General features: G+C 37.9%; 1 protein-coding gene across 4 annotated transcripts in view; it reads right to left on the bottom strand.

The window, feature by feature from the left end:
* The window catches only part of LOC132138945 (myocyte-specific enhancer factor 2C-like), a 67,022-nt gene that overhangs the window by 22,702 nt on the left and 22,436 nt on the right, over positions 1-21,884 (bottom strand). For all 4 annotated transcript variants that reach the window (XM_059547717.1, XM_059547719.1, XM_059547716.1 and 1 more), the window contains 2 exons: positions 14,608-14,798; positions 5,425-5,628 (listed from right to left, as the gene is read on the bottom strand). In XM_059547717.1, the coding sequence (XP_059403700.1) occupies positions 5,425-5,628; positions 14,608-14,661 (258 nt within the window). In that variant the 5' untranslated portion in view covers positions 14,662-14,798. The remainder of the gene's footprint in view (positions 1-5,424; positions 5,629-14,607; positions 14,799-21,884) is intronic.

The following is a 21,884-nucleotide window of genomic DNA, read 5'->3' as shown; positions in this document are numbered from 1 at the left end:
GCCTTTGTAAGTTAAATAAATGGTCATTGAGTCTTGGCGCTGAGAGAAAATCGCTGTAGGCTAATGTTCTCTCTGATCTCTAATTACTCAAACTAGTAAGAAAGAAAGTCTTTTCAAAAGACAACTGAGGGAATATTTTACTGAAGCAGCCTACTAATGTGCCTTATGAGGAAAAAAATCTTTTAATTAACTCTTTACTGCCACTCTGAAGAGAAATGAAAATGAAATTCAGTTAATTAGTGTACCTTGTCCACATTAAGCATTTTCCAAGAGGTTTAATGAACCTGTGCTGATCTTCTGTTTTTTTTCTTTCTCCTTCTACTTTAAACAGATGCAAGTTGAGAGAAGGCTGATGCCAGCAAGCCTTCTCACACGTCTCAGCACAAGGCAACACATATGAGGGTGAAACATCGTGAGGGAGCTTTGTGGAATCTCATTAACCAAGCAGGTAGTCATTAACAGTGTGACCTTTGGAAATAATCACCAGCCTCCCTCCCTGTCGCTCTCTCTCTCAGTTTGTTTCCCGACCGCTTGCGGCTAAACGCGCTCCTTTCTATTGCCGATTTATTAAGAAGTTGTAGCGATGAGAGAAGAGAGAAGATTAAAAGGTGGCTGTTCAGATAAAGCTAATCTGTGATGGGATGGGTTTGGCAAACTCTCTCTCAAGTGTTTGTGTCCTGTTCACACGACCGCTCCATGTGATGAGGGAGTGTTGACATGAGTAAAGCATGCAGCCACAACGTGCTTCTTTTTTTTTCATGGTCATGCCTATCTCTCTCGGTTTGACCACATTTTTAATAACTGTGCTGCAAAAAATAAAAAATAAAAATCAGACATCTCTCTCTCTCTCTCTCTCTCTATATATATATATATGCTATCATATTTTACACAATTCCTTAATTAACTGAATTTATATTTTACATAATAAAATGTTGTTTAAAAAAAAAAAAAAAAAAAAAAAAAAATATATATATATATATATATATATATATATATATATATATAATATTGGACAGAATTCATTAGTTTTAAATAATATTCTAATAAATAAATAAAAAATAAATAAAATGAATGTATATAATTTTATGATGTTTATTTTATATTTTAGTATTCATTAATTTACTGATTTAACGTAATATAAAATTTAATAAAATAAAATAATAAGCTGTTAAAAAAAACACCTCAGCTGAGCTCTTATGCTCCACACATGCTGGGAAAACTGGTCTGGCACAGTGCATTATGGGAAGTCTATGGCTGTTTAAGTTTTTAATCTCCTGCCAAATAAATGCTGCATTGCAACTGTGCCAATAAGAGCATTTTGACAACCAAACCATGTTGTTGTGTTTTTGTTGTTTATCCCCCCTGCTAATCTAAAACTAGATAATTTTACCTTAGACAAGCACTCGTAATTTGTTCTTTCTTCGTGACTTAAAGTGTAATTATCTGGACCTTCCCACCTTTTGTCTAGCTCCAGATGTTAAGACGTAGGAGACTGTTAATGAGTTTCAGTGTATAAGCTAAACACGCTAGGGAAGGTGCTTCGATTGAGGTATGAAGAGCATGTAAAAACTGAAAAAAATATGTTCTGTGTAAGTGACTTAGCTTGCACAACATAGCTTGCACAATGAAGAAAACACTTGTTAATTAGTTTGAACCGTTTTTTTTTTTTATTTATAACGGTCCCAGTTAACTATAAATCTCTCACCATTTTGTCTTGTACTTAAATGAAATCAAAACAAAAATATTATTTTGGCAATCTTTTTTTTTTATCTATCTACAACTCAAAGTTTTCATCTCTCACAAATTTCCATGCATCTTTTTTCATGTTTATATCTTTTATTATGCAAATGCCAAACTGAGAAAAACACAACTGTGTACATTTCAGAGGAATAAAAAAAAAAATGGGCTGACCTACGAAAGCAGAGATAAAAATGGATGAAAACGGAAGGCATAAGCGGAAAGAAATAAACAGGGAAAGTAAAGCTGAGTAGAAGAGCCTCTAGCCTCTCATAAACAGAGCTAAAGAGGCTGGGCAAGCCTCTCACTGCCTCTCTCCCAACAACGCTAATTATCAACCAAAGACATGCTAATTACATGGAGCTTTATTGCTAATGTAGCGGGCTGCTCTTCAAGACACCCACACGCTGCGCCCAGCTCCCCTGCCTCTCCTTATCCTCCCACTGCACCCCACAGGCACTCCAGGCAAAGACAGGAAAGATTGCTCGGATTTGTGTTTTTTATAGGAGTGTGTATGTTTTCAACCCGTTTAAACAATGCCAAATCTTTGTATGTACAGTACATGTCTGAGACGGTCCATAGCCGATACGTGTTTGTCTAACATGTCTCTCACACACTCCACAGCTCAAAGCTGAACTATGGCACTGATACCCCTCTGGCCCACCCCAAGGCCTCGTCCCCATCCTGCCATCACAACAGGAAGTCTGCTTTGTTCCTCTTTACCTCCTACCGCCCACATCCCCTGGCCGTGATGTAACCTAGCAGCAGAAAAACGGGGCCCTGCAGGAGCCCAGCACTTCAGCGTTGACAAATCCAGTTAGAGCAGCATTTTAGCCACCTTCAAATCGATTTCTCCAACACGAAATCTGGCAAATTGAAAAGGAACTCCACTAAAGCTGTTGCTTGGTGATGGAAGCAGTTTGACTCGCCATGCTTTATTTTATTTCCACTTCGATGTTTGCGTGTGCTGATTTTCCCAGTGTGCTTTGAATTTCTGTCTTCATGTGGCAGAGCAAACCATGATGTTTAGAACTTGCATTTTAAGTAGAGTGCAACACTCCAAAATTGCTCTACAATGTAAAAAAAATAATAAAATAAATACTGAATTTCTCTGCTGATACAGAATAGACGATTATTCAGAATTATATCTGGCGATGCCGATACCGATATTTACTTTTCTTAAGGAAAAATAAAACCAATGCTGTTAACTACAATAAATGTCTGTTTACAACTCATTTGCACATAGTCTTCCAGATTTATTCAAACATACATATATAATTATAAGTAAAAAAAGCTCCTCTTTAGTGTTTATTTTATTTATGTATGTTTTATAGCTAACTAATGAACTGTGAACCATGGATAAATTTGCTGAGGTAAATGCCATGTTAAGTGACATACTGTTCACAATCTGTTTTACTGGCGTCTTCCAACAGTTGAAACACTGATTGAGCAATTAACATTGCCCAAAACATTTTGGTAAGCTATACTGTATCTTTAAACATATCTTCTGATGTTCAATCATGTTTATTTTGTGCTATAAATTATTAAAGTGGAAGAGACTCACGCTCCGCACTGCTGCTGAAAACTGTGGAACTGGCAACCCTGGCTTAACTATGGGTGATTCATAAGTTCAAACAGAGCCTGCTTTAATGTCGCTATTTTTAACTGTTAATGCGTTATTGTCATGGTAATTTTTTGACATTCATAAATTCAACAGACATTTTCTTCAGCCCCAGGATGAGTTGCAGTCTGACATGTTTTTCAGGATATAATCAGCCCTGATCACCGGCTGGCTTTGAACAATCAGCCGATGGCCGATAGTAAAATAAATAGTTTTTCACAATAAATCACAATAAATCTAGCACTCTACATCTACTTGAGTGTTTTCTCAAGTACAACGCACAGCTGCTCATGCTTGGAGTGCATTTTTGTAATTGGGCCTTGATGCACTGCAGGAATAACAGGCACTTTTTATCTACCTTTAAATCTGCCTCAAGGTCTGAGCTTGTAGAAGAGGCAAAAATGGTGGGCATGTTTCACACTTTATGACAGATAACTGAATAATATAAGAAAAGCCATTTCCTAGCAGATAAAAATAAATAAAAACCTATATATAAATGCCACACTGGCTTTATGAGATACATGCATAATGAAATATACTTACTGAATACGTAAATAAATAAAACCAAATTATCAAGCTGCAGAGTGAGCAAAAAAATTAAGGCAAGTGTACACACAGCGGAAATGAAGATGGACCACAGAGTGGCCAGGAATGTGTATGTCAGAATAAAAAAAGGAAGTAGACAGAAAAACATGTTTTGTCTGTCTGACTCTAAGAGCAAAGGAGTTGGATTGCGCTTAAATTGAGATCAACCCACTTCACAAACTCAGCTATAGATCTTGGGATATTAACTTTGTTTGTAGATGCGCACCTGCTCATATGTTGTTGCACATGGCAAGAGGACACACACAGTCTTAGAGCCCTTAAGTCCTTCAGAGGACCACCTTGTCAACCCATGTATGTCACCTTTGCTTTTTAAGATTTGTTGTGACATCTGAGAAAAGTAGATTACGTGACCAGCTCACTCTGTAACACACACATTTGGATGTTTGCCTTAAGACAGCTGCAATAGCTCAGGTTGGCAGGGCCCTCAGGTTTATTGCAGGAACCCACGGACAACGTGTCTCTAAGGACTGAGGGACTTTAGGAGCATTAAGCTGATTGAGAAAATGCAGACATGAAAGTAGCTGGCATTCAAAAAGAACAGAGTGAAATGAAATATAGCCTGATACTGGATGTCAGTTAGTGTACTTTTTTATAATTATAATGAGAGGGGTGCTGCATGATCTAAACTCCATTAGACTCCAAAAACTGCTTGTCAGTTGGGTTTGTGTCTCCATGGACAATTAAGAAAATAAGAGTGCACTATGCACAAGGAAACCTAGTCAAAATCACGTTTATGATACATTTAGTCTATTGAAACATGACACATAAAACACCTGTCAAGACTTTCAACCAGACATTTCCTATGTAACACCTTGTCATTATTTTCATTTCAAACAGCCACTAAATTATGTTTATCAGGTCAATAATTAATATTCATTCAATTTGTCAGACATGTCATAAAAATGTAAAATAAAAAAATAATAACAATTAAAAATAAATAAATAAATAAATAAAAGAAACAAAAAAAGGAAAACACTATTGTTAAAACATTTGGGGTCAGTAAGATTTGTTTTTAATACATTTTTTTTATTTTAAATAAATTTGAATCATTTCAGTATTTGGAAAAATATTTTCAGTATTTGGTTTTGTAACATTGAAAATAGCAAGAAATCATCATATCAGAATAATTTCTGAAGGGTCATGTGACACTGAAGACTGGAGTAATGATGCTGAAAATTCAGTTTTGCCATCACAGGAATAAATTACATTTTAATTTATATTAATATTGAAAACGGTTACTTTAAATTGTATTAAATTCACAACACCACTCAAATAAATGCAGGCTTGGTGAGCATAAGAGACTTCTTTCAAAAACATTTTTCAAAATCAACCGACTGACCCCAAACATTGGATCAGAAGTGTATTAAAAAAATAAAATAATCAGTAATCTTAATAATAACAAACAACCTGCTGACAGTGTTAGAATGTCAGGCAAGTGTGTGTAGATCTGAGAATCTCACCTCCACAATGTCGGAGTTGGTCCTGCTCTCATGTGGCTCGTTGTACTCAGTGTATTTGAGCAACACTTTGTCCATATCTGTGCTGGCATACTGGAACAGCTTGTTGGTACTGTTGAAGATGATGAGGGCAATCTCACAGTCACACAACACGCTCAGCTCATAGGCTTTCTTCATCAGGCCAAACTTTCTCTTTGTAAACGTCACCTAGAGAGAGTTACAGAAGAGGGAAAAAAGGTTAGACAAGTCCCAGGCTGTACAGACGGCGCAGCACAAAGCATTGGCTGGTGGCATAAAAACAGAGATGGATGACTTTATGTGTGTTTGCTCAGTGCGTTGATGCTCTTAAATATTCCTGACTCCCGAGTTGTCCTAAATACAGTGTTTCTTTCCAAAAATCAATGTTACTTTTCCTTCCTTCTGTCTGCTTGCCTTTATTTTCCTTTGTGCTCTTCCAAATTATCTGGAAAAATAGACAATAGCGTAATAGCTCTTTCCTCTCATAAATCATCTGAAGCTCTTTCTAAAAATTCTGTTCTTTAACCAAACACTTTTCACTTTTGCTTCTATTCTTGCATTCATAAGTAGAAAATAGTTTTAATAATCGAAATATAACCTATGTGCTCCAAAAGCATGCATTAACCTTTCATTTAAGAATAATACAGTAACACACAACTTTGTCTGGCCCCTCTAATACAAAAGTTCAACTGTATAATTAGGATTTTATTCCATGATAAAGGTTAACCATATTCACCTTAAGCAAAGTTGGGGGAAAAATAAAGATTGTCTGTATTGCACGGGAGGCAAATTCTCCTCGTGTAAATCTTTGTGCAAATGCACTTTTCATTAGATGCACAGACATACAAACACATGCACACACTCACTCATGCACAAAGATCATCACTGCCAGCGTTTCACAGAGTGTTTGAGAGGCTGTTAATGACTTCTCGGTGCATGTTCTGATCTAAATTAGAAGCATCTCTCTCTGACCTCAGAGCTTTCATGTCTCCTGAGGACTTAAATGCAGTGCTGGAGAAACCACACACACGCAAAGCCCAGCTCATGACAGAGGAGGAACCTTGAGGCCAAACCACTAAACTCTTCATCTCTTTTAAATGTAGCCAAAATGTCCCCATGCACCTCACAGCGATCTATATCTCTTTATTTATTGCATAATGAAAGTGCATTATATTACAAAATATTATATTATTCTCTTGATAATCAGCAAGAAAATTAACATGTATTAGCATAAGGTTAGCATTCTGCTAATTCTCACGCTGTCATTGTGAAACTATTAGGCTGGTATGTTAAATGAAAAAAAAGAATGACTAACATAAGAGAGTACTGAAAATTTTGTTTCAAAAACTTCATTAAAAATATAAGTAAAGTCTAAATTAAGCTTGTGTAGCCTTATGAAAAATATGGATATATTTTATATTGTCAGGTAATCTAAACATAGTTCTCTCAAAAATGTCGTTCCAAACTTATTTGATTTTCTTTGACCTGCAGAGCACTAAAAAGTTATTTCAAGAACATATTTCTCCATATAATGAAATTCAGTGGGGTCCTAAATAAATAAATAACAATTTATTTGCGCCCCACAGAAAAAAGAAAGTCATGCAGGTTTGGCGCAATATGATGGTGAGTAAATGATAAAATGATTTTCATTTTTTGGGTGTACTATCTCCTTAAACAAAATAATGTCCAGTCACCATTTTTTATAGTTTGATTTCTTGACAGTGATCTCTCATCCTTCAGAGATTACAGTTACAAAAGTTATAATAGTGATTTTCATCCTACTGGTCATCCTCTATCATCACATTTCTAATAATTTATTAGAGAAGTTATGGTGTATTGATTATGTATCATTTTGACAAGTTGAACAGGCACTTAAATAACACAAGTGATGTTTTGACAGTTCTCTTATCTGCTATATAAAGCCAACATAAGAGTTTCGAGCTTCCTGAGAAAGCCTCTATAGTGTGGCTTTGCAGTTCTGAGAGGTTTCTTCTCGAGGCTTCTGGAGATTTGGCAAGTGTGACAAGATACAAAAAGAATAAGCCAAAAATCAGTCACTTGATATATTTGACCTCCAGTATGACAGCAGGTTGAGAAAAGAAAACGCTGAACAGTGTGTTTGATGAGCAGACTTTGAATTTTGGATTATTTGAATAACAAATAATAAAGTCAGTCATTGATTCGCACATCCAAAATAAACGTAGCAATCTGATGCAGTTCTCAGAAAGGGGAAGCTGTATCACACATACTCAGATATGGAGATATAAAGACTTAAAATAATCACTGTGGTCAAGCTAACAACTGTGGCCAGTGACATCAACACCCACAGTCAAACACTAACACCACATACTGAAGATACTTCACAAATCCTTTATTATAGGCTTTTTGCAATGTCAATTATCTTATTTTGATGGCCATAAAATCCATAAAGTTTCCTTATAATTTCACTTTGCTATTAATTTACACAAGTTCAGGTATATTCCTATTGAAGTTAAAGGTGTTAGCTCTCAAATAGGTACTCAACCACCACCCTTCCCCCAAAAATCCATCTTTTTTCACTTTCATGTCATCACCATCATCTAGGCTAACCTAAGTGAAATCAGTTTAGTGGGAAAGTGGGATATTGGTTTAAAGTCATGTCCACTCAACATGAGATAAATACTCAAATCAGATAAATACAGTAGCCCAATGAAAGCAGTATAAATACTTAAATACAGTAGACTAATTAAAGCTGCTTATTTTATATGAAGAGAGTCACCTCACTGTGGGAGATCAGATGACCGAGTATTAGCTGAACATCACTTATCTCATCAGATGAAAAGAACCTTATAATAGCGTTTGGTCACTTAAAGCAAATGATTTCCAATGCTCATTGTCTCCAAAACCTGTGTTTTGGTACAAAGTTCACCATATATGAAACATGCAGGTATAATGTGATCACAAGGGCCTTGAGTGTGATGTTGTCTCGCTTCTCTTGCCTCCACAATCTCATTCCTTGTTATCAGTGAAGCACATGAGCCTTCAGCGAGCCAGCGTGCTAATTGCAGAAAATGCCAGTTATAACACCTCCTCAATGTGGTGAGAGCTGCAAAAAGTGATGGACCATGGTTCATAACGATTGTGATTTTGTTTCTTCGAACCCTGAACCTGTAGACCACAGGAGTGTAAAAACCCTTATCATGTGAGCACAATCGTGTCATGCATGACAAGCCAACGGCCGAGTATGTAGACTTAAATACGCCATTCTGCACGTAACGGTGAGGAGAGTTTGAACTGTTGTTTAAGGGACTGAGAATCACTTTCTACTGCCAAACAGAAAGAATGAAAGGGAGAAAGGAGAAAAAAGGTCCGATTCCCAGCCTGAGTTCGGTGTGTGTATGTGTGTGTGTGTGTGTGTGTGTGAGGGGGAGTTGGAGGGGGGAGGTCAGGAAGCACATTTTTATGCATTTCCTCTCATAACAGGAAGTGCCTGACAGCTTCCCCTTCACAATGGCTTCGCTTCTGCTTCCCGCCTCCAGTGCATTTTTCCCCTGGGGAGTTCCTCTAAAGGACAGAGACAGGGAGGATGAATGTCCATTTGTCATCATCTGCCCCTGCAACATGATTCATGTGACCCACACACCCCAAAATCTCCCCACTCACGCTCCGTGTAATATGAATCAAGATGAAGTCTCACAGTAAGGCTTGTATTGACAATCGACATGTTTACCCAAAAGATATTCAGAAATTTCCTTTCTGAAAAGCTTATATTTAAATGTTAAACAATGTTAGAAGATGCGTTTGTGCTCTTTTATAAACCCTGTTCCTGCTAAACTACACTCATAGCAACAAAATATGCAATTTACTGTATAAGCATTGCTTTCAAAACCTCAATGAGCGTTACTTGCTGTATCAAAAAGATCACTTTGAAGGTTATCAGCAGAAATATAATAAGCAGCAAAACCTACATGCAAAAAGAAAAGAAGAAAAGCACTGAATAATGAGAAGAAAAGTGGTATAACAGTTAGCGTAAGAGGAACAAAAGATTTTTAAGCAGATCAATTCGAAAGAGGAGAAATTTGGAGAAGTTACACTTCGCGGAAGCAGAGGAATTTTTTGTGAAGATGTTGGTGAAGAAGCAGAAAAAGAAGACAGAGAGAGAGGGAGAGAGATGAAAAATTGAAAAAACACGCACAGCGTGTGTTTTGTGAGGAGACAGGCGCAGAGGTAACGATCACAAGAGAAAGGTGGGAATCGTAGAGAGGAGAGCAAGGGGTGATGGGATACCCAGAGGGCCTCATTATTTTCTTGCTGTTAATTTTACTCAAACTGTTTTACACCTTTCTGTTGTTGATTGGAGAGACGCCTCTGTTGTCATGGGTGGCTGAATCAAGCTCCGTCTCTGTGCCATCACACCATCATGAGGCAGAGATGAAAAGAAAGGTATCAGAAGCCTACAGAACGTGTGGTGTCTGCATTTGCCAAGTCAGTTAGAGGGGTGAAAACCACATGTTTAGTGCCAATTAAAGTACACACTTTTGCATGAACTTCTATCGCAAAGAGGCTTCCAGAAAACTCCTTTCTAACAGAGAATTAATGGGTGACAACTGGCCCTTTCTGCTGAAGAAAATCCCAAAATGTGATCTTTGCGATTGTTCTTTTTGCTCTTTTTAGGTTAACCTGGCTTAGATCAAAGTGAGTTATCATTTCCTTCTTGTCCCATTCAAGTAAATAAAAATGAAACAGAATAAATTACAATGTATTATACACTACCATTAAATTGTCTGGGCCGCTAAGACTTTTTAGTATTTTTGAAAGGAGCCTCTTATGCTCACCAAGGCTACAATTATTTTATTAAAAATACTATAATATTGTGAAACAATTTACATTATGAAATATTATTAAAATTGTAAATACTGTAACTGTTTGTGTGTATGTAGCCTATATATATATTGCCATCATATAGCAGATGAATCAGCACTGATACAGGCTCCAAACTATAACTAACTACATATGATTTTATCTTTGCATAATTATTACACAGATTAATCTCTCTCAAACACACTTGTAAGTGTACACTGTATATTTAGCAGTGTGAAAATTAGCCAGTAAGCATGCTCTAGTTAGCGATGTGGCTAACACTTTTATGACACAGGGGGTCCTTTCATGAGACGTGCCCAGGAAAGTGTTTGAGTGGCTGCGGGGAAGAAAGCCAGGCGCTTCACACTGATGCCCTCTGTCTAAGCTACTGGGCAGCCAGTCAACGCCAGGGAGGCCTGCTGGAGGTGCCTTGCTCTGTGCAAGTGTTTTTAGGAGGTGGGCTACAGAGCCAAAGTGGCCGCCCAGGGCGATTGAGGCCTTGTGCCCATAAGCATGGCGCCAGAGGCAGGGTGGGCCTTTAGGGAAGCTGCCAATCTGGAAGAGGTGATATCAGCAAGGAAATGATGGGAGATGACAGTTGAGCCAAAGATTTCTGAGCATTCAAACATTTAAGGTTTGAAAAAAAAAAGTGATTTTTATGTTCTAAGTGGGTTTAGGTTTTTACAGTATAACCATTTAGTATTTAAGGTTATATCATATATTTTATTTATCTCTATCAGGCAAAATTTAAAAATAAATGTTAACATGTTGACATGGTAAATGAAAAAAATATATGCAATTATAGATAACAAAAACTATTTCATATAGACTACAGTTCAAAATTAAGTACTTTTGTAATAAATTATTATTTTGTATTTATTTATGTATATTAAGCAGCACAACTGTTTTCACCAAATCAGCATATTAAAATAACTTTTTAAGGTTCAAGTGGCATTTAATATTGGAAGCTGATTTTTTTTTTTTTTACTGAAGCTGAACATTCAATTTTGCCATCACTAAAATAAATAACATTTTAGTTACAATTCTAGTTTTATTTCTAAAGTAAATTGTACATACATATATTTTATATGACTATATTAGGTTCTTAATAAAAATTATTTATTATTAATAAAAATTAATAATACATTTGTAATTTGTTATTATCATCACTTTTCCATCTTATCTCTCCCAGAAAATGAAACTCTGCTACAAAAATTGGTTTTGCATTTGCATGAAAAGAGAGCAAACATCTCAAGAATGCCGAGCTTAAGGTAATAGCGTAGAAACAGTCTGTTGTTTATTTGGCTTCAGTATGGAAAGATTTCCTTAAAGAGGAAGTGAAAATATGCATAGCCCCAGCCACGTCTTCAACACATTAAGATCTGGACGGGAGAGAAAAAGCAAAATAGAAAAGAAAAAACCCTTTGTAAGTCAAAGGCCTCCCATTCTTGTCTTGTGATGTCTGTTTTCATGCTTCTCTTGTAATACAAAGGAGTGGGTTGTTTGCCACAGCCCAAGATGAATGGCAGCAAGAGGGCAACAGTCAATGATAACCCCTGCGCCAGCTGTTGAACATGGCATATACTCTATAAATACACAATAATTTATGATGCATGTTTTCAGCAAAGCATCTTCCAACCAAAACCTCTGTGGAAAATGTATGAGTGTGTTTTTTTTTTATTACTTTGCAAGGCCACAGTAGGTTTTGGCATTGGTTTTCATTAAAATTGCTGATATACTGCTAACAATATGGTCATACCAGACAGTAAGCATCCAAAATGATGACCAATTTAGGCAAAACGATACATTTCAGGATCAAGGGCTTTTGTGTTTATGAAGTAATACTTTACAAATAATTAGAAGAATTTAAAATGTTAACATATTTTATCTACACCACTATCCTGCAAAATTGCAGTCATGCAGATTGGAAGTTTACTTTTGTAGTGAGCCAAGAGTTCAATCCCACAAGGCAGACACATCTTAACATTCACAGAACAAAAGTAATTAAGTAGTATAAAAAGCCTAATTTCAACCATATTTAAAGAAATTGGTCAAAAGGTCAAAATAAATGTCATTGTTGTTTTCTTTGCCTTCCCTTTCCTCTTTTCTATCCCAAGACCCTGGAAATCTGTGGCATTGACTCTCATCAGGTGTCCTTCCTGTATCAATCTCTGATCTTGAAGTCTGGTTAAGGGGGAGTGAGAGGAAAAAAGAGAGGGAGAGAAGGATAGAAGAACAGTGATAACACCAAGACAGGATGCTCTCTGTGCAATCCGATAGCCTCGCCAAAAACATCCTGACCTCAGCCCCCTCCTCCTTTTCTCCGTTTCTTTCCTCCTTTCCTTTTATCTTTGCTTATGATTAGAAACTCAGTGTCTCTGAGCATTGAAAGTAGAAAATAGTGCAAAAATAAAAAAAAGGCTGTATAGAAAAGGAAAAATCTGTCATTTACAGACACTATTTTCTGTGGATGAGAAAAAAAGAAAAATCTATATAATGGCAGTTAATAGTGAATGTGTGTGCAAAGCTCCCCCTAAAAATAAAATAAAATAGATTTGTGTGAGGAAAAGATTAGAAAAGGCATTATCTTATTTTATTTTATTCCCCTCTCATCAAATATATTTTAGACATTAATGAGATCAAACATCACTTCTCAGAAGTTCTCGGACTACTTTTATGGTATGTTTTATGCTTTTTGTTATTTTTAGAGCTTGACAGATATGAATTGTCATTGTATGGAAAGAGCAGCATGAAGTCTCTTGAAAAATGTGAGTTCGGCAAAAAAAAAAAAATACAATTGAATTCAGTGAATAATGACAAAAATGTCCTTTCTGGCTGAACTATTCCTTTATGCAAACATAAACTCACCAATAAGACAGTTTTTTTCATAAACACAAACCTATGAAATTCATACTGAAGCAAATTCAATATGATGCCTCGTTGGCCTCAAAACTTGTTGCTTTTTCTAAATAAAACAGAAACCGAGAACAGAGAAGTTTCTGGTTTGAGAAGTACCTTGACTCATTCTTTCAGCGTTTGGCATGAGGGCCCACATGCATGTGAGCCTCTGGTTTCCTCAAGGGGGAGAACTTACTCAACCCACAAGTACTGAATGACTAATGTCACTGTGCCCCCTCCGTCTGCTCCGGCTGACACGCCCATTACTTTCCTCACCCGCTTTTTTCTCTCCTTCTCCTCCACTTCTCCTCGGGCCCTCACACTATCTTCAATAATTGATCAACCCACCCAAAGTCCAGACAGCAGCCATTAACTGCAGCAGCATGGCCTCACTCAGTCATATCAACTGTTAGCCAAGTCCTTTTCCCAATATCACATCTTTTTTTCTTTCCCTCCAGACCAGACTGAGGAACTACAAATGTCTGTTTCTGTGACAAAGTGTCATCCTGTGAAAGGATGTGAGGACTCTGGTTGACTGTTCAGAGAGTCACGTTACGATACAGAAGACAAAGAGAAAAACCTCAAACTAGTCAAGGTTACTTTCTGTCAAACTGCTTTCCAGGTTTTCTACTTTTTTTCCATAAGAGGACAAATTTAAATGAAACAAAGAACATTTATTGATCTTGCAGTAGAACAACCATCTATGTAACTGGCACCTATACAATCAATACAACTACAGTGTCTGTTATGCATAATATCTTCCTGTTTTGATGTGTTCCTAACTCGATTCTGTTTCACGGCCAGAGAAATGGAGATACAAATGTTTTCTAATTGTTTGAAGATTTGAAGATTTTAATGCCTAAAGTAGGCAAAGCTGGTTTGCTGTAGTTCATATATTGCCTGGTTTTGGGCACTTGTCTGCTGGTTAGCAAGCTTAGGAAGATTAAGAGACCTGCAAGACTAGCTTAAAACAGCTAAAACCTGGTTTAAGCAGTTATTTTCAGCAGGGATGATTAATAAAAAGATTCTTTCATTGAATTACACTTTATATTATTATGAACGCAACTAAAGCTACAAATGATGAACAGGATCTCAGAGATCTGAGAGCCAAGTTGAAGAGGAAAACTACTAGCTAAGGCAGGAAGGCCCCTCGAGGGCCATCTTCTACCTCTTTGTTGACGCCACCTAAAGCCCTGAAGCATGTGGCATCATTCCAACATTGCCATCTCTTGGTGTTTGTGTTCTCCACCCACTCTGCCCCTGGTAATCTTCCACAGCCACAAGCGAGAGGTGGCGGCATGTGAGGACGTCAACAATTAGCGTGCGCACACCACCTACTTGGTCTATTTTAGTTTGAAATAACCCATTAAACCTCTGTGAAGGAAGCTGTCTAGAGGTGGTTTTTGGCTCCTCCTGGTCAGAGTGACTCACCTGTCTGTTGCGCTCATCCATAATCCGTGTGATCTGAATCTTTTTCCTCCCCATTGTCCCCGTCTTTTCGTGTCTCTCTTTCTCCAATGTACTTTATTCTTTTGTCCCTCTGTTTTTGCTTGCGTTTTCTTCAAACCCGGCTTTTTTCTCTCGACTTCCTCCGCTCAATTCAAAGATTCCAGTAGCTGTACCTGCGAAAGGCAGAGAGAGAAAGGAATTAAGTCAGATGAAAAATGGCAAAACCGCAGCGTTAAAAAAACAGGGAGAGGCAGAGTCTGAGCCACATGGGACAGCAAATAAAGACAAAAGAATCTGCAGACGATCCGAGGCAGCGCTGTTTTCTGCCATCAATATCATGCAAATCAGATTCTCGCACTTCAGCTGCGACTATGAGGGTAGACAGCACTGTCATGCTCTCTCTACAGTCACAGAGAATTTGACAGTGTTTTGGAACTGCCACTAACTTAACAGCTCTAATCATTTGCAGTGTACCGTTTACTGTCGCCTGAACGACAAGCTGCGCCACTTTCCAAAACAACGCTGGTGTAACATTGCACAGAATTGACACTAGCGCTCTGAACGAACACATTGGAATTTCCCTTTTAGCTGAAAATGTGTGTGAACTCAACAAACTGGCTGATCTACGGTGCGCCAAAAGATGAGACTTTACTATCCATAAGATCTGAAATAGATCCTGAATGGAAACATAGGCCATACTGACTTAGCCTTTGTCAAACCTGCTCTAGAATATGGTCCCGTTATCACGTCACGGCTTTGCTCGGTTCTCCGTCTCTCAGGGAAAAAGGTGTGCAGGGCCTTTATCAGGCCTTCCTTCTGAGCTCTTTCTGCTTTTGAAAGGCTGCCCTCACCTGAGAAGCTAACCCAGGCTTTCTATAAAGTGCTCACAGCTCAGATCCACACAGCGCGAGAGCTTGCGATCACAGAACACACGTGTGCGTGTGCCGGTGTTTGTGTGCATGTGCGCACCTCTTTGGTGCCGTAAAGTAGGCCAATCCGATTCATCTCTGGGAGGAGCGGCAGAAGTGTTGTTGTGTTTTATTCTGACAGTAGAGGTGATAACATCCCTCGTTATGCAAATGAGCGTCCCATTATTTAAGCTCGCTGTAATGCAGTAAAGCTGTCAGTGGTGTCACGTTAAAAGCCCTCCATTGCTTTCTCTTTATTCTCCAGCTCTTTTTCTTCTTTCTGAACCAGATTTCACCTGCCAGAGCGAGCGAAGAACATTGATGTAGATACACCTAAAGGATACGCTGCGCTTCTCACGTCTATCTGGCTGCCATGCTGCTTTTATTTATTAATAATCAAGTGTTTATGGGTGGAGGAGGAGTTTTAAAGTGTTCCAGAGACTTAAAAACCACAAGCAAACTCTACTTTCATTGGCTCAGATCCATGTTCATTTCATACAGTGTGGCTAATTTCCCAAATTCTGCACAGATTTGTTGAATTCTTTGGGTGTTGTTGAAACAGAGTTGTGAAATACATAGTTTCTTCGCTGATATTGAAATAATGTATTTTCATCACACAGTCTCTAATAATAACTGAGAATAAGATTACAGTCTATTAGCATACAAACAACAGCTCTCTGTACTTCAACATGAGCTGGACTGTTAGCCAGCACGTCTTAATGTGTAAGTGGCGAAATCTGAAGTGGCTTGATGATTGTTTAGAGGACTACTGTGAAAGACATAAAACAAGGAGCAAAACAACTCAACTACAAGCTGGTGATAACGACTGGACGCCTGTGTAAATATTTACCCATCGTGCAGCCAGCAGACGTGGCATCACGGAGGTTTCGCTGCTCACATTTGAAAGCTGATTAAGTAGTTAACTCAATCAAAACAGGGTCTATGGCTGCAACTCAAAGAATAGCTTCCTCATTGATAATGACAGGTCTGTAATCACTGATTCAACCACGCCAGAGTCTCAACGCCGACCTGCTGCACCTTATGTAATTTTAAATGCCTTTTAATGGGCTTCACCTGGACACTGACTCTTGTTTACAGTGGCACCAAAAACTGAAATGGATGAAAGTTTGAATGTTATTGCATTAGATAACAGAATATTAAACCTGCAGACATGAAAAGGAAACCTGCACTAACTTTTTTGTTTTTTATTTATGCAATGACCTCACAGATATCCATTCATTTTTATGTGTGACTTAAGCATTCAAATTTTTTAGTGGCACTATAAAGCGTATGGGGTGATTTGAGGCACCAGGTAACCTTCCTCCACCTGTAAGCACTGGAACATCCCAATTCAACCTCAGTACAATCTCTCACTCTCTGTTCACCCTGTATACCCTGGCCCCGCCACCTCCCCCATCTGTCTCTTTCCATCATCCCTTCCTTCACATGCTCAAACTCATCTGCTTTCAGATTACCACACATGAGCACAATCCAATTTACACCAGTAAAGCTGAACTACAACGCGGACAAGCTGTGGTTGATCAGCAGCCAGAAGTGCTTTAAATTTAAAACCTTCCAGTCGCCGGCCCACAAGCACTCTTATGCAATATCCGACTAAATAATTTGTTGATGCACAAGTGTGACTGACCCCTGCCGAAAACATGGGAACAAAGACTATATCTGCGTTTAAGATCAGATGTGTAAGAGAGGGTTTTAGTGTTTAGTATGTGCAGTTATGCCAGATCGAGAGAAAGAGTGAGGCGGAGAGGGACTACTAACAGGCTTTCTCTGCCATGATAAGCCAATTCACTAATCCATAGCCAAAGCATATGGGGAGGGTGAGAAAGAGAGAGAGAGAGAGAGAGAGAGAGAGAGAGAGAGAGAGAGAGAGAGAGAAACAAGGGCTAGAAAGATCCCTCCTTCTAATGTGAACCTCGGGACAAGCTTGGCTTAGTGTGACAGACAGAAGAAAGCCTGGAAAGGGGGGTTACCACCAAAGGGCCGAAGGGTCACGGAGGGATGCTACAGGACAGAGAGGCAAAGATAAGACAAGTTAACCCATAACCTTTCTCATTTGATATATTGGGCTCAAAGCAAGAGTACAAAGGACAAATCTAAGTGAAAAGAGAAAACCAAAGGAGAACGAGAGAGATGTGAGCAGGTCTCTCTTGAGGAAAAGGAGGAGAAACTGCCTTCCACCCTCCCTTCCATCTGTTAACCATGCTTCTCTTCCTCTGCCACAGAGCACAAGTGTGGTGAGGGAATGAGGAGAAATCGTGGGGGGAAAGGAGAGAGAGGTTGGCGTGCTGGCACTGGGATGTAATGAGGTGCTGTGTGTTTTTCTCTCTTCCGCTCTGTCTCTCTCTCCCTTTAAGAAATGGAACTGTGAGGACAATGAGTACGTTCATAAACAGGCACAATTCTGGGTCGGTTTGGTCCCTATAGTGTTCCACTGGAAAAGAAAAATATAGATATTTTGCACACGATTGTATTGTCAAAGTCCTAATAAAGTGAATATGACTTCTTCTCCGTGCTCAGCGATATAATTTTGTTAGAGGAACAAAGAAACAAAGCAATTTTATATTTCTCTAAGGGGTCTCGTGTTGAGAATGAAAAATGATTAAGATGCAAATACCATGAATTATATTTGTAAAAAAAAAATATACAGAGACTATATCTGATAATGAAACATTTGTTTTGATGCGATATACAACTCTGGCAGGTTTCACTTTTATTGGGATCTGGTGCGATCTGTGCGGAACAGTGGAGTGGTGTTTGACTCCCACCACATTAAAGTCATCTGTACGTTATTATTACAATCAGACAGGAGCTGATCTTTTGGGAAATTGACCTCAGCACAATGTTGCCACCCTTCGTAAACTCTCTCGTTTCCACTTTCCCTCTTTTCTTTTCTTTGCAGCACATCTGCAAGACATTTTGGTACTAGCGTGTGTTTGAAAAAGAAGGGCAGTATCCTCTATCCTCATGGGGAAATGTGGTCGCGAAGATTTGAAATAACATATTACAGGCCAAAAAGTAAACCTTTTAGGAGGTGCATGATACATTAAATAAACCCTCACTCTTTTGAAATAAACTCCAGTTTCATTGAAGAGGCCAACAAAATGATTTTAATATGTCTTCCGAGCAATTACAAAATACAATGGCACACTTTTAAACTTTTTGTGTTGTAATCCTCGAAACTAAATACATACTGTTATTTACACCCAAGGTTTTTTCTTTAACACACATATTTATGGAGGTGCGGCTGTTTGGTGTTTGCTTGACAAAGGGCAGGTAGCCCATGGCGAGAGAGTTTACGGTCTATTGTCTGTATAGAGTCATTATGGGCAGTGCTTCTTAAGTGTGGCAGTGTCTGCCTGAGGGACAAAGCTGATGAGTACCCATAAATCATAGCTGTGGAAAAGACACAGGATGGGTGACCTGAACCTGAGATCAGGATCAGTGTGGGAGGGACCCTGGCAATGCAGATCGAAATGAGTGCCAGTAAAAATGCTTGGCATACAATATGCAGTTTTCTCAGCTACCATGATAAATAAGTCTCAAATGTAAGGATTGCCCACTGACCTATTAAAAGTTTATATTTGATGCATCATATGTAAAAATAAATAAACAAAATAAATGACAAATAAATCAATTCAAAAATAAATATAGTTTTCTTTATGTAATACAGTACTTTTGTGCCAAAAATAAAACATTTAAAGGAATTGTTTAACTATATGATAATTATTTCTAGTAAATATAAAAATTTAATTCTTCTTTGGACGAATTTTTTAAAACACTTTATTTAGCTTATTAGCATGCATATTACTAGAATATTAGCCATTTATTAGTACGAATAAATCACATATTAATGGCTTATTCTACATGACCTTATTCTACATGGATGTCCATGACATGCGGAGTCCCACAAGGGTCAATTCTTGCACCACTTTTGTTTAGCCTGTATATCCTCCCACTAAGTCAAATAATGAGAAAGAACCAAATTGTCTATCACAGCTATGCTGATGATACCCAGATTTACTTAGCCTTATCTCCAAATGACTACAGCCCCATTGACTCCCTCTGCCAATGCATTGATGAAATTAATAGTTGGATGTGCCAGAACTTTCTTCAGTTAAACAAGGAAAAAACCACCCAATACCTAAACTTAACAACTACCTTACCTAAACTTAACAACTACCTTACTAACTATTAATAAGCAGGAAATTAGGAATTTATTGAGGGTAAAGTCATACAGTAGTTAATAGTGAAAAAGTATTCCCTATTCTAAAGTTTTACCAAAATCTTATGTTGCCTCCTCATACGATTCAAATCATATGGTTTATTGCGTAACCAGTTTACATTTGACCCTAATATTTGGATGTTTAGTGCAGAAAAGCAGTTATGCAACATATTTGATTTGAAGTCCCCATAATTTCCACCGAATGTATTTTGAATGCAATCAGAACACATTAAAAGCTACTGTAAGACACACAGTCTCATTTCAGTAAAAGAGCATTGTGTCTATCTGGGTTCCTCCATGGTCATCTATACCCCCACTGTATGACTGGATAGAGACAGGAAACATACACGCATACACACAGAATGGTGGAAGGATATGACATCAGCAGCCACAGACAATCAAAGGTGTAAAGGTGCTTCCTTTCCTAAACTGTTCCAGCATACACAAAATGGGAACCAAAACTCCTGCGCTTCCTTCTCCAGGCCAGAAGAGAAGAAAAAAGAAGAGAAGAATAGAGAGAAAAAGAGTTGAGGGCTTGAGCCACAGCTGACTGTAAACAAACGGCCTTTACTGACGCAAGATCTGACAAAAAGGTCTTGTGGTTTTTACTTTTTAAGCACTTAAGGCCACAACTTCAGTGACAAAGCTTTACCAACATACTCACAGCAGATTTGGTCAAAAAATCATGGCATCCACAGCATTAGATTTCATCACACAAAACAACCTCACTCTGAGATAGTAAAAACTGATTTCACAGACCATATTACTTTTTAACCATTTGTTTCTTCTTAAACTCATTTCAACCCAGACGGAAAAAGAGCAAAGATGAAGAGAGACATTTTCTAAAAAGTGAAGTTTTATTAGCAAAAGTGTAGCATTATAGATGAACTGCTTTTCTGTTTTAACAGTGATTAGTGAATAGGTCTTTTCAGGTTCTTTGCTAGATTAAGGCACTGGGTGGAGGGATTTATTTATGTGATACAGGGCGCTCTTTCAGGACTCTGCTGCATTACCTTCCCTCTGTCTCTACAGGAATCAACAGCTAATTACTTAAATAGTTCTACATGTATGTTCTTAAAATAACACGCCTGCCGCTATGACTTCCCCAAAGTTCACCTCTCTTTGTCAAAACATCTATGAATCTTGGCACAGAATCTTGTATGACTAAAATATGAAATGCTCTTTTCAGGTTTGAGAGTTTACACTGCAAGCAGCATTATTTGGTCAAATCACACTGCAAGCAGCATTATTTGGTCAAATCACCTAAACAATTTAAACTTGATCATTGTTGAACTCTCGATAGTTTATCCATTTCAATTTAATATAAGAATCTCTTTAGCTACATCAAAAATCACATATGGATAGGCCCTATTTGATATAATAATAATTACTGAATTTAATGAAGCATTTTTAACCACTGAAATACATTCCGTATGTATGGATGTAAGTCATGCATCTACTATGTTGGCACTGAATTTTGACCGTAAAGTCCTAAATTTGCAAAAATAATTTACTCAGGAATTGTTTAAACAAATACAGTATAAGCACGTGGAAGAACTTACTAAAGCCAAACAGCACACAATTTTCTAGTATTTTTGTAATTAAATTAAATAAAAAATATAATAAAAATAATTTATATATAATTAAATTATATTCAATTAGTACAATTAAAACAATTCCAATTTGACACATTACTCCCATTGGCGGCTGGTAGTGTCCACTTTGTTGCATACTCCAGAATCTCAGCTGATAATGTATGTCACCTGCATATTATTTTCCTTTTGTGTCATGAATAGTATGTTTTTGTCTCCTACTAATTTGATGAATTGCTTTCTGAACACTTCGTTAAAGGGAAATATGGAGATTCGGTGCAAGGTCTGATGAATAAGCTCGGTAGTGTTGGTCTTTCATATGGTGGCACCTGACATAGCGCAACAGTGGAAAATACAATGAAAGGGTGTGAACAGCAGTTGCATCCTTCATGAAGTCAGTAAACAGAGAAGTGCAACCCACTAAAGCCAGAACCGGGAAAGGTGAGAGCTGTCTTTCAATTAGCGATTGGTTACTTGCCCAAAGAAAGCATGGCACAACATACTGTGTCAACTCTA

Source organism: Carassius carassius, chromosome 4 (assembly GCF_963082965.1).
Source record: "Carassius carassius chromosome 4, fCarCar2.1, whole genome shotgun sequence".
Taxonomy (NCBI): Eukaryota; Metazoa; Chordata; class Actinopteri; order Cypriniformes; family Cyprinidae; genus Carassius; species Carassius carassius.
The sequence above is the reverse complement of the archived record's forward strand: the minus strand, read 5'-3'. Positions and strand labels throughout refer to the sequence as shown.